General features: G+C 50.0%; 6 protein-coding genes and 1 pseudogene across 6 annotated transcripts, besides 10 other annotated features; all 7 read right to left on the minus strand.

The window, feature by feature from the left end:
* Tc00.1047053510817.5 (uncharacterized protein) lies at positions 1-189 on the minus strand (the record flags this gene model as incomplete). The annotated part of the gene is made up of 1 exon (XM_802083.1): positions 1-189. A coding segment is annotated over one exon (189 nt), but the record flags the coding sequence as incomplete, so codon positions are not given.
* Positions 1-6,835: a sequence feature (areas not merged during assembly with more than two copies in the genome that could not be assigned to a particular haplotype).
* Positions 294-404: a sequence feature (A-rich).
* On the minus strand, positions 484-1,503 carry Tc00.1047053510817.10 (protein kinase, putative; the record flags this gene model as incomplete). The annotated part of the gene is made up of 1 exon (XM_802078.1): positions 484-1,503. The coding sequence occupies one exon, from the start codon at positions 1,501-1,503 to the stop codon at positions 484-486; it is 1,020 nt and encodes a 339-aa protein (XP_807171.1).
* Positions 1,622-1,897, minus strand: Tc00.1047053510817.21 (uncharacterized protein; the record flags this gene model as incomplete). The annotated part of the gene is made up of 1 exon (XM_802082.1): positions 1,622-1,897. The coding sequence occupies one exon, from the start codon at positions 1,895-1,897 to the stop codon at positions 1,622-1,624; it is 276 nt and encodes a 91-aa protein (XP_807175.1).
* Positions 3,226-3,255: a microsatellite.
* Positions 3,324-4,310, minus strand: Tc00.1047053510817.30 (annotated as a pseudogene).
* Tc00.1047053510817.40 (hypothetical protein, conserved) lies at positions 4,732-5,202 on the minus strand (the record flags this gene model as incomplete). The annotated part of the gene is made up of 1 exon (XM_802079.1): positions 4,732-5,202. The coding sequence occupies one exon, from the start codon at positions 5,200-5,202 to the stop codon at positions 4,732-4,734; it is 471 nt and encodes a 156-aa protein (XP_807172.1).
* Positions 6,836-7,698: a sequence feature (haploid, Esmeraldo-like haplotype).
* Positions 6,845-6,873: a microsatellite.
* On the minus strand, positions 7,063-9,267 carry Tc00.1047053510817.50 (trans-sialidase, putative; the record flags this gene model as incomplete). The annotated part of the gene is made up of 1 exon (XM_802080.1): positions 7,063-9,267. The coding sequence occupies one exon, from the start codon at positions 9,265-9,267 to the stop codon at positions 7,063-7,065; it is 2,205 nt and encodes a 734-aa protein (XP_807173.1).
* Positions 7,699-9,969: a sequence feature (areas not merged during assembly with more than two copies in the genome that could not be assigned to a particular haplotype).
* Positions 9,970-12,409: a sequence feature (haploid, Esmeraldo-like haplotype).
* Tc00.1047053510817.60 (hypothetical protein, conserved) lies at positions 10,808-11,800 on the minus strand (the record flags this gene model as incomplete). Its single annotated transcript, XM_802081.1, has 1 exon — positions 10,808-11,800. One exon carries the CDS (start codon positions 11,798-11,800, stop codon positions 10,808-10,810), a length of 993 nt encoding a protein of 330 aa, XP_807174.1.
* Positions 12,048-12,075: a microsatellite.
* Positions 12,122-12,154: a microsatellite.
* Positions 12,279-12,307: a microsatellite.

The following is a 12,409-nucleotide window of genomic DNA, read 5'->3' on the forward strand; positions in this document are numbered from 1 at the left end:
ACTTCGCAAAATATTCTCTGGGATCACAGCAGTCATGCGGTCCGACAGAATTTCCTTGCCAATTATTCGAGGCATAGAAATTGATTCTGCCGCCGATGGTGCAATATGGCGATTGACGTAACTGTTTGTAGCAGTCCGTCGTACAAACGCCAGTGGCAACGTGGAGAAATGATGAAAGCAACGATACATCATTATGTTAGACATGTGCTCGCCACCCTCCTCTCTCGCACACGCGTTAGTTTTCCTTTACTTTGGATAAAAATTGGGCTTCACAGTAAAAAATTCACAAGAACAAATACAAAATATAATTAAAAAATAAAAATAAAATTAAACAATAATCAAAATAATAATAATAACCCATTAAAATAACAACAACAACCAAAAAGAATTGTCAATGAAAATAAGCACGCATTTATACGAGCAATTCCAATTTTCATCCCCGCGCACCACACATAGCCCCCGCGTCCCTTTATCCATGGACCTTCACGTTGGGTATTCACTAAAGTAGGCGTGACGAAGGGCGCCAGCCGCAGCCAAACGCTTCTGAGGATCCAGGCAAAGTAATCTTCGCAACAAATCCAATGCACATTCAGAGGCATCCGGGAAAAATTCACGGAGATGAAGAGGACGCTTCGGCTCAAAGTGCACCTTTCCCCAATCGGGAAGCAGCACCGCCGATGGCCACGATGTGGGCGTCGGTGTCCCTAATACATCAAATATTCGTGACAACTGCCAAATATCTCCATCGCCTGCAAAAAAGGCACCACCGTGCCCCCGTAGAAGTTCCGCAAATACGCACCCTGATGACCACACATCAATTTCGGGTCCGTAGTGTCGCTGGCCCAGAAGTAACTCGGGAGCCCGGTACCACCTCGAAACGACTTCGTGAGTCATGGATGCTTCCGTATCCCATACACGACTGAGTCCAAAGTCGCCGAGGCGTAGTTCCCCCTCCGCAGTCAAGAAACAATTTGAAGGTTTCACATCTCGATGAAGAACACCCTCGCTGTGTATGTACGTTAACGCCAAAAGAAGCATCTTAAATAAAGACTTTGCCTCTAACGCGGGCAGAGGATTGCTGGCAGTTCTCCCCGAGAGGACTGTTGCCAAGTCAGTCTTGCAACGCTCCATCACTAACGCCAAGGAGCAGACACACGGAACCACCTCATATTTCCGAATAACAAAAGGATGCGCCAATCGCATTGCAACGAGTGGTTCCCTCGCTGTGGGGTGCGGAATACCCTCATCGAGACGTGGAGTTGTGACGAATTTGATTGCGGCTGGCACTCCAGATTCCTTAACAACTGCAGCACGAACGACGCCAAAGCGGCCCTCACCAATTGGGGATCCAACAATAAAACGATCCATTTCAAGCGACCACCTCTCTCTTCTTGTTTCCTCTTCTCCACCCCTCCCTTCCATTCTACGGCATCGTGAAAATATAAATGGAACACAAAAAATTGGCTCCGGTGATGCCAAAATCCCTCCGCACCCAAAGATCATCCTCAATGCCCCTCCCTAATGAGCACATGCATAGAAACTGAAAGAACTCCAATTTGTCTCAAAAGGATCCATTTTTTGTGGTGGTGGCAGTTATTGTTTTCTCCTCGTCAGAATCTAATTATTTCAAAAACTTTCTCGTATTTAAGACCTCTGACTCTCTATTCCCAACAGGGGCAGTCGCACCAGAGTACATCTTTGCTCGAGCGAACAAACTCACTCTTTCAGTCCTGGGTTTCTCATGGCACACTTCCACCTCAACAGGGGGAGGAGGAGGAAGAGAAGAAGACTGCTGCTCTTCCGTGGAATATTTCGGTGTGGCTGTGGCCACATCACCCTCATTTTTGGCTTGCAGTTGTGCCGCACGGTCCTCAACCAAAAAGGGAGACTGACCCATAGTCGTGTTTTCAGGGGCAATAAGATCATCTACACAGACAAGAAATTCCTCAGCGCCTGTGCTCAATGCACACTCCCGAGAATCATCCGCAAAACAACCGCCTGTATGCTCCCTCACCACCAATGATTGACTGAGAGAGTTCCTTTTCCGCAAGAGCTCATCACGTGGTTTATTAACGGTTGACGCGCCACCCCTCTTGGCTGCTACTCGTAAAGGAATGGAGTGAGTTGCCCCCCGAACTGTCGCATTGGGGATGCTGCTGTCCGTCTTTGGACACTGATTCGTCCGGTACGTTTTTATCTCCGTAAAAGACTCGCGTGTACGGCCCAAACCTCCCTCTTGCGTGCGCCGCCAAAATGCATCATACCGTTGCCTCTTGCTTCTCAGAGATATGAAGGCGGCGCATCTTCGGCTTCACGATCGCTGATGCTCTGCTCACTTTCCCCCGAGTTGTCCGGAGATAAAATACGTCCACTTGTTTTTGTTGCGTCTTGTGAAAATGCGTTTGTTACACCTGCGGCACCCGCGCTCCCTTCGCCACCAAAAAGAACGCTGCCGCCAGATTCCTTCCCGCCCTTTTAAACTCCTTCAGAAAAACGGAAACGTCCATTTTCTTCAAACGTAAAAAAAGAAGAAAAATAAAAGAAATGAACATGTGCTTAGATGAGGTCGTTGACGTCTTATCCTCCGAAATGTGAGAGGAGGAAAACACAACAAAATGGGAGAAGACAATTTAATCACACATCGCTCTGCATCAATGCGCTCCAAAGAAAAATCATCCAGCACGCATGCACACGCAACAAAAGCCATCAGACAAATAAATCGACAGCAGCCAAACTCGTCGTAAAGCAGCAGAGCTGCAGCCTTAATTTAGTGCCCCTTTTGGCCGCCGGACTCCCCCGCACCGCGTGAGGCGCAATGAAGGAGGCGGGCGGGACGACAGAAAGAAACTGCAGCCGCCACCTTCCCGCGCAGCACCATCAAAATTCGCCCCCACAACTCGCACATTCGTTCCAAAAAGTTTCTAAAAAAACAACTAAAAACGCTGCAAATCAATAAATATGAGATGTTTTGAGCACTGCGGATTGCAAGGCGGAGCATCCACGTATTCCACGGGAGGGCGGACTGGCACTTCAATTGGAAGGACAGGAATTCATAAGTTTTTCCTCCTCCTTTTGTTTCTCAGTGAGTGCAAAAACGCAGACGAGGGGAAAATCACAGTTTTTTAACACAAAAAAAAAAAAAGACGGCAGCCAAATGAGGGCCATTTTTTCCTTGTCGATTTCGTGAGCGTTTATTTTTTTTTTCTGCAAATTGTGCCGGAGACAAAAGAAAAAAATAAATAAATAAATAAATAACACACGCGGAAATTACAACAAAAACACAAACACGCGAAAGTAAAAATAAAAAGGCAACAACCAACATATCATACCGTCCTTATTTTCATTGCAGAGTTCGCTACAAAAAAAAGCCCCTCCATAGGATCCCCATCGTGCGCATGCTGCAGCTCGGAGGCAGACAGAGTCGAGAGAACCAAGTGTTTACAATGAGATGCCACACCACTCGCATTGGCCTCATTCTCTACAACAATGGATTCACTTGAAAACCTCAGTTTTCGCAGTAAAATCTCTCTCTCAGCCGTTCTAATCGACTTTAGAGATCCACGGCCCAACCTGAAGTGCACATCCACCAAACGCTTAGCGAGCATCAACACGGTTTCCCCATCACTCACCGTAACTAAAATCACCTGACACCTTGCAGCTGGTACGTAAATAAGAACATGAATTACGTCAGAGCCCTCTGAATATCGAAGGTTGTCCTGCGGTGCAGCAAGAAAGGCGAGGCCACCGGTGTGTTGCCCATCATCCATAGAGGAGTATACACCTGCCACAGCAGCAGAAACATCGTCGTTGTCATCATCCAAATCAGCATCGTCAGCATTCTCCTCGTCGAGAATTGAACCTGCGGCATTTCGATCTTCTCCTCTTCGTGGCGTCCAAGAGACAACAGTTGCTGCCTGGGTGGATTCAGTAGTCAAACGATCGGACTCGCAATTACAGGCATTCACACCGTTCAACTCTTTATGGTGGCTCTGAGCACTAGCACGGGACGGATTTGTAGCTTGCGGTGTCTTTGAGAGAAATTCAAAATATTTGCGTCACACCCGTCGTGGTTTATTTACATGAAGCTTTTGGGATTTAACAAAAAAGCTCGAGCATGACGCACAGAAAATACCGCCACAGTACCGACAATGATGACGCCTGCACCCGAAATTAAATTTGATCTCACATATTTCGCACTTCTGTACTGAGCTATCAGACGTCCATCCGCCTAATACCGATGGCCTGATCGTCATGTGCCATACTTTATTTCTACTGCATTTAGTAACAGGCATAGAAAAGAATATGTGCATACAAATACATAAATAATATCACACGTGAGGGACATCCGTAACAGTAATGACAAGGCCAACCATATGAAGGAAGCTAAGCCGCAGACACACACTATATATATATAGGGAGAGAGAAAGACGGAAAGAAAAAAAAAAGGGAAACATTGTTGTTGCTTTTTGGTGTTGTTTCGTTTCACAAAAATTGCCTCTACCGTCACGTGCAGCAGCATCAATCACTGCCCCAGTGAGTCCTCACCATCACTCTTTTTTACCATGGAAGACAATGGCAACCAAGAAATATCCACCTGAGACGGTGAAGAAGAGTCCCCGTCGTCACTTCCACTCATGGAGTCTTCACGCAGGCTGCCGTTTGCGAAGGAGTTGTGGATCATCGTTCTAAGTGTGCCACGCGCAACGGGCCCGAGAGGGTGCAGGAATTCATTCAACATGTTGTCGGGGCTGAGCCAAGCAAAGAGTCACGGATGGCCACGTCAAGTTCATGCGGCAGGAAGGGCCGGTCCATTTCCCAGCCACCAGGAACCAAAGGAGTGCAGCGAGCAGCGGCAGCAGTATAAGGCAGTATGGCACGTGAGACCCGCACAAAATGACGGACAAGCAGGTTTGCCTGTTGCCGAGGCAGGGCGCAAACGCGGCCAAGATAAGTGCGGAGCACAACCGATTCCAAAGGATGAGGGTGCGGCGCCGCCACGCCGTGAAGATATTGCCACCTCGGGCTGGGTGAGGCTCCAAGTCTTTTCGCACGGGCCTCCAGAAGCACAGCGGAGCAACGGCGTAAGGCTTGATTTCGTTCCTCCCTTTTTCCGGGTACATTCGGCTCAAAGTAGGCTGTCTCCGGGTGAGGCAATGTGTGTGCTTCGTGTGCTGCTTCGGCGGCGGGCTCGGCCTGTTCCATTTCGTGTGTCCATATCTTTTTGGAGCTGTCACGGCTGCCAGGCGGGATATGGCGCTCAGCTGCTCGTAAGATGCCTCCGCGAGGATCCAACCATGTGGAGGCGGTGGCAAGGAGTGTTTCACACAACGATGCAAAAGCAATGCAATCCGCTTTATGCAGGGCAAAGGTGGCTTTCTTCCGTCAAGGCAGCGTGTTTGCTAGTCCTGGAGTGCCATCGTCCATCTCTACCAAGTAAGATATTCAGCAGTGGTCCGAGTCCATGTAAGGGGCGAATGTCCAGTGGGAGATGCGTAGGGCGCAATACGCAGTCACGTCAGGGGACGAGACATTACGATGTGTGATCCGTGTTGCCTGCGCCGGGTAATTTGCCAGCCCAAAATCCATATCGATTAGAACAGCGGCGAAATTATCGCCTCCAGTCCTTGATGGTATATATGACTGTCCCAGAGTTCACGATGCAAATTCAGGTCACCCGCGATAATCTCTTCGGGCACAAGCGACGGAAGATATTGATAAATGCGGATTATTGACCAATTGCTGTGGGAGGGTTGTAGAGATTCACCACGCAGATGCTGCGACAGCCCGGCGGAAATACACGGACAGCAATGGTCTCCAGGAGGTCAGTGCCAGGGAGCGACAGGCGCTCGCACGGCAGAGAGTGGCGCACCAGAATGGCAACGCCACCACCGCGCCCAGTGCGGCCTGAAGGCAGTCATTATGGCCACATAATTTCGTCGCCACATCACCACGGTTACTTATTTCCTGCAGAAGAACGGTGTCAGGTGGACGCTGCTCCAATCGCGCCGCAAATGCAATCTTTTTCACGGACGAGAGGCCTGCAATGTTAAGCCGCCAAATATTGATGAAGCCTTCCTCCTCGGGCCAGGGTTCTTGTGAACGTCACCGCCACGGGTGATATCAACGGAGTGACCGCAGCGAAACGGTCGTGCAGTTCTGTCCGACAGTCTGCAGGCAGACCGCCTCACCTCCCCACACCGGGCATGGCGTGGAACCTTCTCGGGGGGTGAAGTCGTCTTGGTCTCCGTCGTGCTCGCAGCAACGCCCTGCTGCGGAGTTCCTATACGCAGCCAAAGCCCAGCACCGCGAAAGGGCACGGACCCCATTGCTGGAGTACACTGCAATACATATATCGTGTAATTGTCGTTAAGTTCTTACCCACAGTCACACACAAAAAAAAAAGCAAAGCATTTAGGAGCAAATACAACCACAACGGGGCGTCAGAAAAAAACAAACGGGATGACTGGTTAAACGCAAAAGTGCACGGCTGCCCACGCCGTGGCGAGCCGCGGGACATATGCTGGAAAGTAAAAAAAAAAAAACAAAGTTAAATCCGTCTTCCATTATGCATTTACTCAAAAAAAAAAAAACTGCACGCTGGTGCGTTTTTTTCGCCTGCAGATAATAAATAAATAAAACACGTTACACTCCTTCCAGTCGTTTAAACCCCCGGTGCCCACACATTATTTATATTCCACTGGGACACTCGGCGTGGTTTCGTGTCCCCATTCCATTTTCTCTTTTATTAGCCGGCGCCATCGGCGTGGCACACAATGCCGAGAGCGCCCATGATCACTCAAAAAAGGGGGAAAACACTGAGTAGATCCCTTAATTGTCGGACCACAAAAAAAAAAAAAAAAAAACACAAAAAAACGCGGTGCTGGCGCTCGGAGAGCATGCTTCCACATGGAGGAAGTGCTCTGCGCAGCGAAGGGGATGTAAAATAAAATTAAAACCAGATAAAATGAACGGTGCATCCACAGAAAGCGGCAATTGCATAAAAGAGTGCGTGGACAGATGCATATGTTCCCGCTGGAAGCAGGAAGTCCTCACCGCAATTCCTCAGTAAAGGGCCACAAAGGCGCAAAAACCCAGCCCCAGCAGCAGCAGCAACCGCGACACGCCCCCACGCATGGAGCCGTCACCGTTTCCTTTTTTGCCGCCACCGTTTCCTTTTTTATCGTCGCTCTTCCTGACCATTTTTAGTTCGCCGACACTCAGTGGGCGGTTGTACAGAAAGACGTTCGTCACTGTCACGCTGCTGTTGATGTATCCCTCGTCCCCACCAAAATAGAAATGTGCGATTTCATGTCCCAGCGCCCCAAGCTTTGTTATATTCTCTGGGCTCCCCACAATTACACCATCCACGTACACGGAGCCCTTATTGCCGTCCTGTAGCATGAGCGCCACCTGGTATTCTTTCCCCAGCTCCCAAGTGGTGTTCGATGTCGTTTTCTTCCCATAAAACACCGTCTCCCACTTTTTATCCATGCTGTACGACAGCCCAATGAAGTTCGTGCTGACGGGTGCATCCAGACCCGCACCCAGCAGAGGAGTGCTCCCCTTCGCAACCTGGTGGATGGTCACCGTCGCCACAAGAGTGAAGCTGTGGTTCACAAAGCCGTACTGTCTGTTATCCTCCCGGCTGTTCACGAGCCATGTTGCCATGGATCCAGGCCCCGTGAATTTGATACCATTTTTAACCTTTGATGCTTTCGTCACGGATGCATCCACGCAACGGTACTCGTCGTTCCACGTGTCGCCACCGGACGATGTATTGGACAGAAATCCAACCAGACCAGCCGTGGGTGTGGACGAAGCGGAAAAGGAGGCGTCAAGCTGTGCCCAAGTGCTGAGGACAGAATCGATTTCCTTCAGTTCCTCCGTCAGGCGGGCAAGTGAAATGGCACTGCCTTTTTCATTGGCCCTCTGTTTTAAAAGATGCAAATTGCCATCCGAGTACAGCAGGGCGTTGGAAAGCGTCTCATTCACAGCGCTGTCCATGGCAACGGGACCAACATGAAACGTACGGTTGTTGTCCGTGACCCAAAGGTAGAGGGCATTGGCCTCTTTCTCCCCCGAGGCGTACCCTCTCTGAGTGTACAGCATGACCTTCCTTCCCTCAATGGTCGCGGTGATGAGGGCATCCACACGCAAGCCTTCGTCCCAACGGAATCCTGATCGTGACTTGACCCACACGCCCGAGAGTGTCCCGATGGCCTCCGTCCACGTTTTCCCCATGTCACGCGACTCATACACACTCTGGCCATTCCCGCAATCAACAATCATGAGAATTTGTCCCGTCTCCCATTCGGTGATGCGGGGATCAAGGCATCCTACAGGAGAAATGCTCTCTGGGAACACCCAGTTGTTGCCGTTGTCCGTCGAATAAGTGATCGAAGAAAAAGGGTAATTTTTCCCATTCACCACCAGGGGAAACACAAACGTGTTATTCTGCATCACAATGCCTGAACCACCAGCAGTCACAACATCCCTCAGCTGATCTTGAGTGTGTTTGGGGACCTGCTTTAAAAGCGACTTGGGTTCACCCCAGTTGATCGTTTTACTCGGTTTGCCGTCCGTGGACTGCGTGGCCACACCCTCAACTAGTTGAATGTCCCAGCCATCTTTTACCCACATATCATCATCGCTGTCATATCCTACGGTATCGCTTCCCACAAGCAAAAACACCTTATTTTCCCTTGCAACTGCTGTGGGCCGGTACAAAAAACACAAACGATCATTGCCATTCCTACTGCCAATAACTGTGTGTGCCCTCCATGTACTAGCATTGACCTCAGCAACAATGGACGGCCACGACTCCGCAGCCTTGATGTACCCGGCCAAAATTTCGTAAGGCCGAATCCCAAACAAGTCATATCCATGGACGTTATGACCGAACAAGCCTTCAGCAAAGGCAACCATTACTCCACCAGCACTGACAAGAGAAGGCGCAGCAAATGCTTTCTTCACTCCACTTTCAGACCCCTCTTTGGGCAGCACATGCGTCTTTTCCGGCACAAAAATATCGACCCATTTCGGTAGTTGCACGGCCCCGGACTTACCCTCCACAGCGTCTGCAGCTCCACTGCCGCAGCAAATAATCACGAGGAGGAGGAGCAGCACCGCGGAAGTAAACACACGCCAGGACATGTCGGGCCTCTGCGGCTCACTCTCTCTTCCTTCCCTCCTCCTTCCGCTGGATCCGGTCACGCGGCGACGGTTGTGTGTGCGGGGTGCCTTGACAGCAGCAACACGTGAGTACATATAAATATGTGTGGGCGGTGTGTTGTTGTTGTTGGTCCTTTCAAAGCCTTCAAATTTCTCAGTAGTGATTAGCGTTTAGCGTTTATTTTCCTTCTTGGAGAAGAGCAACAGACAACAGCGGCAGAAAGGTAACAAAAATGGCAATACATCAGACACGTCACTGAAAAGCACGGAGTGTCGCTGCAGTAACAGCAATTGTTTCCTCCCACCACACACATGGAGTGAAAGGAATGTATGTCTGTGTGTCCAAAAAGAGGACGCGCAACCAACGACAGGCGTGCCATCGTCATGCACAAACACAGCTCGGGCTGCCGTTATATCCCCCGCAGCCGCACGCGTCATTGTCTCCACACGCAGATGGAGATGAAGCGTGATGGGAAGCGACAGCAACACCTTTTTCCCTCATCTATTCCCAAATAAATTCGATAACCCGCACGCCAGCCACCATCGTCGAGCGCTTCCGCCCTACTCAGTGGGAATGTAAAAGAGAGCCCCTGCCCCCGGAGAGGGAGCTGCGGCGGAGACCGTGAAAAGCAGACCCGTTATGCATCGGCGAGGGGAATTGTGCCTTCTCTCCGCGTAGGGCGCTGTTGAGGACAGAGCTTTTCTACCTCAATAACCCGCGCTCAACGTTTTGGTGAAGCACAGCTTCCTCGCTTCTTCAGTGTCCATTCCACGTTTTTTGTCCGGGCAACTGCAGAGCCGGGCAGCGGAGTAGATGCAGAATTGTCTCTTCGCGCAGCTCACGTTGGCTGGTTTTCACAATGTCCAGTCGGTGGTTGTGGCATGCCGTGCGGCGGTGGGTCAATCCTTCACTGCTGTGGCACCGAAAGCCGCATGCTGGACGGCGAAATTCAACAGGTGTTGATCTTATCGGTGTGTCGTCGGCAGGCGACGTGCGCTTCCTCGGTGGCCTGAGCCCTCTGCCAACATGAAATCGGCGACAGTGTGGCGTTGATGAATGGATGTGTGCGCGCCATTTTGAGCACACGGTGCACTGTTTCTCGATGGCATTCCCCTCCTGCGCGGCGGAGACAGCCGCCCTCGGAAGCAAAGTCGCTATGCGGGTTGTGCCTCAATTGTGGTGAGGGCCACGTGGAGACTCCTGTTGTCCTTTCCTTCACTTGCTTGGGCCTTTTGTGTTTCGGCGACGGTGGCGGGCGGTGACCAGTGCCAGCCCCAACAGCCCGCAGGCATGCACGGACACACACAGATTGCCACAAGTGGACGGGGGTAGTCCAAGGCTTGGGAAAAGTGGACCACGCAAAAACAGACGGAAAAAAAGAAAAATGCTAACAAAGCAAAGAAATGTCCCTCATCCACACAAGACACAAAAAAAAAAAAAGGGGGGGAAAAAAGGCACAAAGAAAACTACACTACTATCATTACGCATAGAAGCATCCAGGTACCCCCAAACACCCCCAGTAATGTGAGTGCGTTTTTTCCCCAAAGGTCATTGTAACCACGCACTCGGAGGAGTTTTTGCTTTTCTTAACTTTTGGCTCTCGTCTCCCTATTCTTGCAGGGAAACGTGTGAATTTTAAAGGGTTTCCGCCTGCTCCAAGAAAAAGCCCATAATAAATTCAAGTGCCTCTTGGACCGTGTCCGCAAAGCAAAGCGAGTCAATCTCTTCCTTTGACACCGTCCCAAACTCCACCAACGCCTCCCAGTTGATTACCGTCCTCCAAAAACTGCTGCCAAGGAGGACAATGGGAAGATCCGGAATTTTCTTGGTTTGTCGCAAGGTGAGCAGCTCAAACATTTCATCCAACGTTCCAAAACCACCTGGCGCAATGAAAATGGCGCGACATGAGTACATCATCCAAAACTTGCGTGTGAAAAAGTAGTGAAACTCAAATGCCAGGCCATGAGATATGTATCGGTTGAGGCCCTTCTCAAAGGGGAGGGAAATGCCCATGCCCATCGTTTCAACGCCCTCCACAGACGCCGCCCCCCTGTTGGCAGCCTCCATAAAACCGGGACCACCGCCGGTTGTGATAACAAGGTCAAGGAATTCATTCTCTGAAGTCGTCGTGGAGGCGTCTTTGTTCACCTCGCTGAGGGTGGGGCGGAAGTAGTCCGGGATATGTGTGAAGGAGGCGTTGATGAGGTCCTTGTTGTGGACGGCAAATTCGGCAATCCTACGTGACAACTCCTGCACCTTGTCCATCCACTCACACATCCATCGCGTTCTCTGCAAGCGGTTCAGTTCCTGTTGAAACTTTACCCTTGCCGCATCGTCCTCGGCTGCAGCGATAGACGCCTCGTATTTCTCCCTCGTACGTTCGTGCTCCGCGGTAGTCATGGCACGCGCACTTCCAAAAACAAGCACGGTGGAACGCACCTTGTGCCTCCGCAGCCGCGACGCAGGCTCCTCAAGCTCGCAGAGAATACGAATCAGCCGCCCCTGAGGACTCTGCAAAAAAGTTTGGTTATTGTATGACTTCACAGTCGGAGTAAAGTTGTCCCCGGCAACATCCTCCAACTTCTGCGTGTACGGCGCCGCCATGTCGTGTTTTTTCTTGTTTTCCATGACGCGATGGGAGTAAGTATTGATGTGTAGACAAACCTTCTCCTTTTCCTCTTTTTTTTTCTTTTTTCCCCCTTTTTAAATCTGTATTCTCGTCACTGACTCCCCACCCCTCCCTTTCCCCATATATACACAGATGCATGCGGACAAAAGAAAAACACACGTAAGGCGCATTAAAAACTCTTCGTAAATAAAGAAGAAAAGGATGGCCACACAACAAAATGTAAACACAAATACACAAAAGTGCATGCACACACACACACACACACACGCATACATATATATCGTGTACTATTGTTGTATGTAAACCAAAAAGGATGGGAGAAAAAAAAAAAAAAAAAAAAAAAAAGAGAAAAACAGACACCTACAGAAGCAAACACGCAGTGTTTACGTATTCTCTATCCCTCCCTGTGACCCAACGTCCATTTCATTCGCATCATTCAATTTTTTTTTTTTTCCTTCTTTGCTGGAGGGCCTGCGTAAAAAAAAAGAAAAAAAAGAAAAAAAAAAGGTCACGGCAGAAATAAACAGCCCCCTCAGCGGAGCAGGAAGGAAAGATTGAGTTGGCAGAAAAAGCGGGGGAAAAAACGTAAAGAAAAAATCGATTGCAGG

The sequence above is a fragment of the Trypanosoma cruzi genome, genomic scaffold (genome assembly GCF_000209065.1).
Source record: "Trypanosoma cruzi strain CL Brener 1047053516899 genomic scaffold, whole genome shotgun sequence".
In the NCBI taxonomy this organism is placed as follows: domain Eukaryota; phylum Euglenozoa; class Kinetoplastea; order Trypanosomatida; family Trypanosomatidae; genus Trypanosoma; species Trypanosoma cruzi.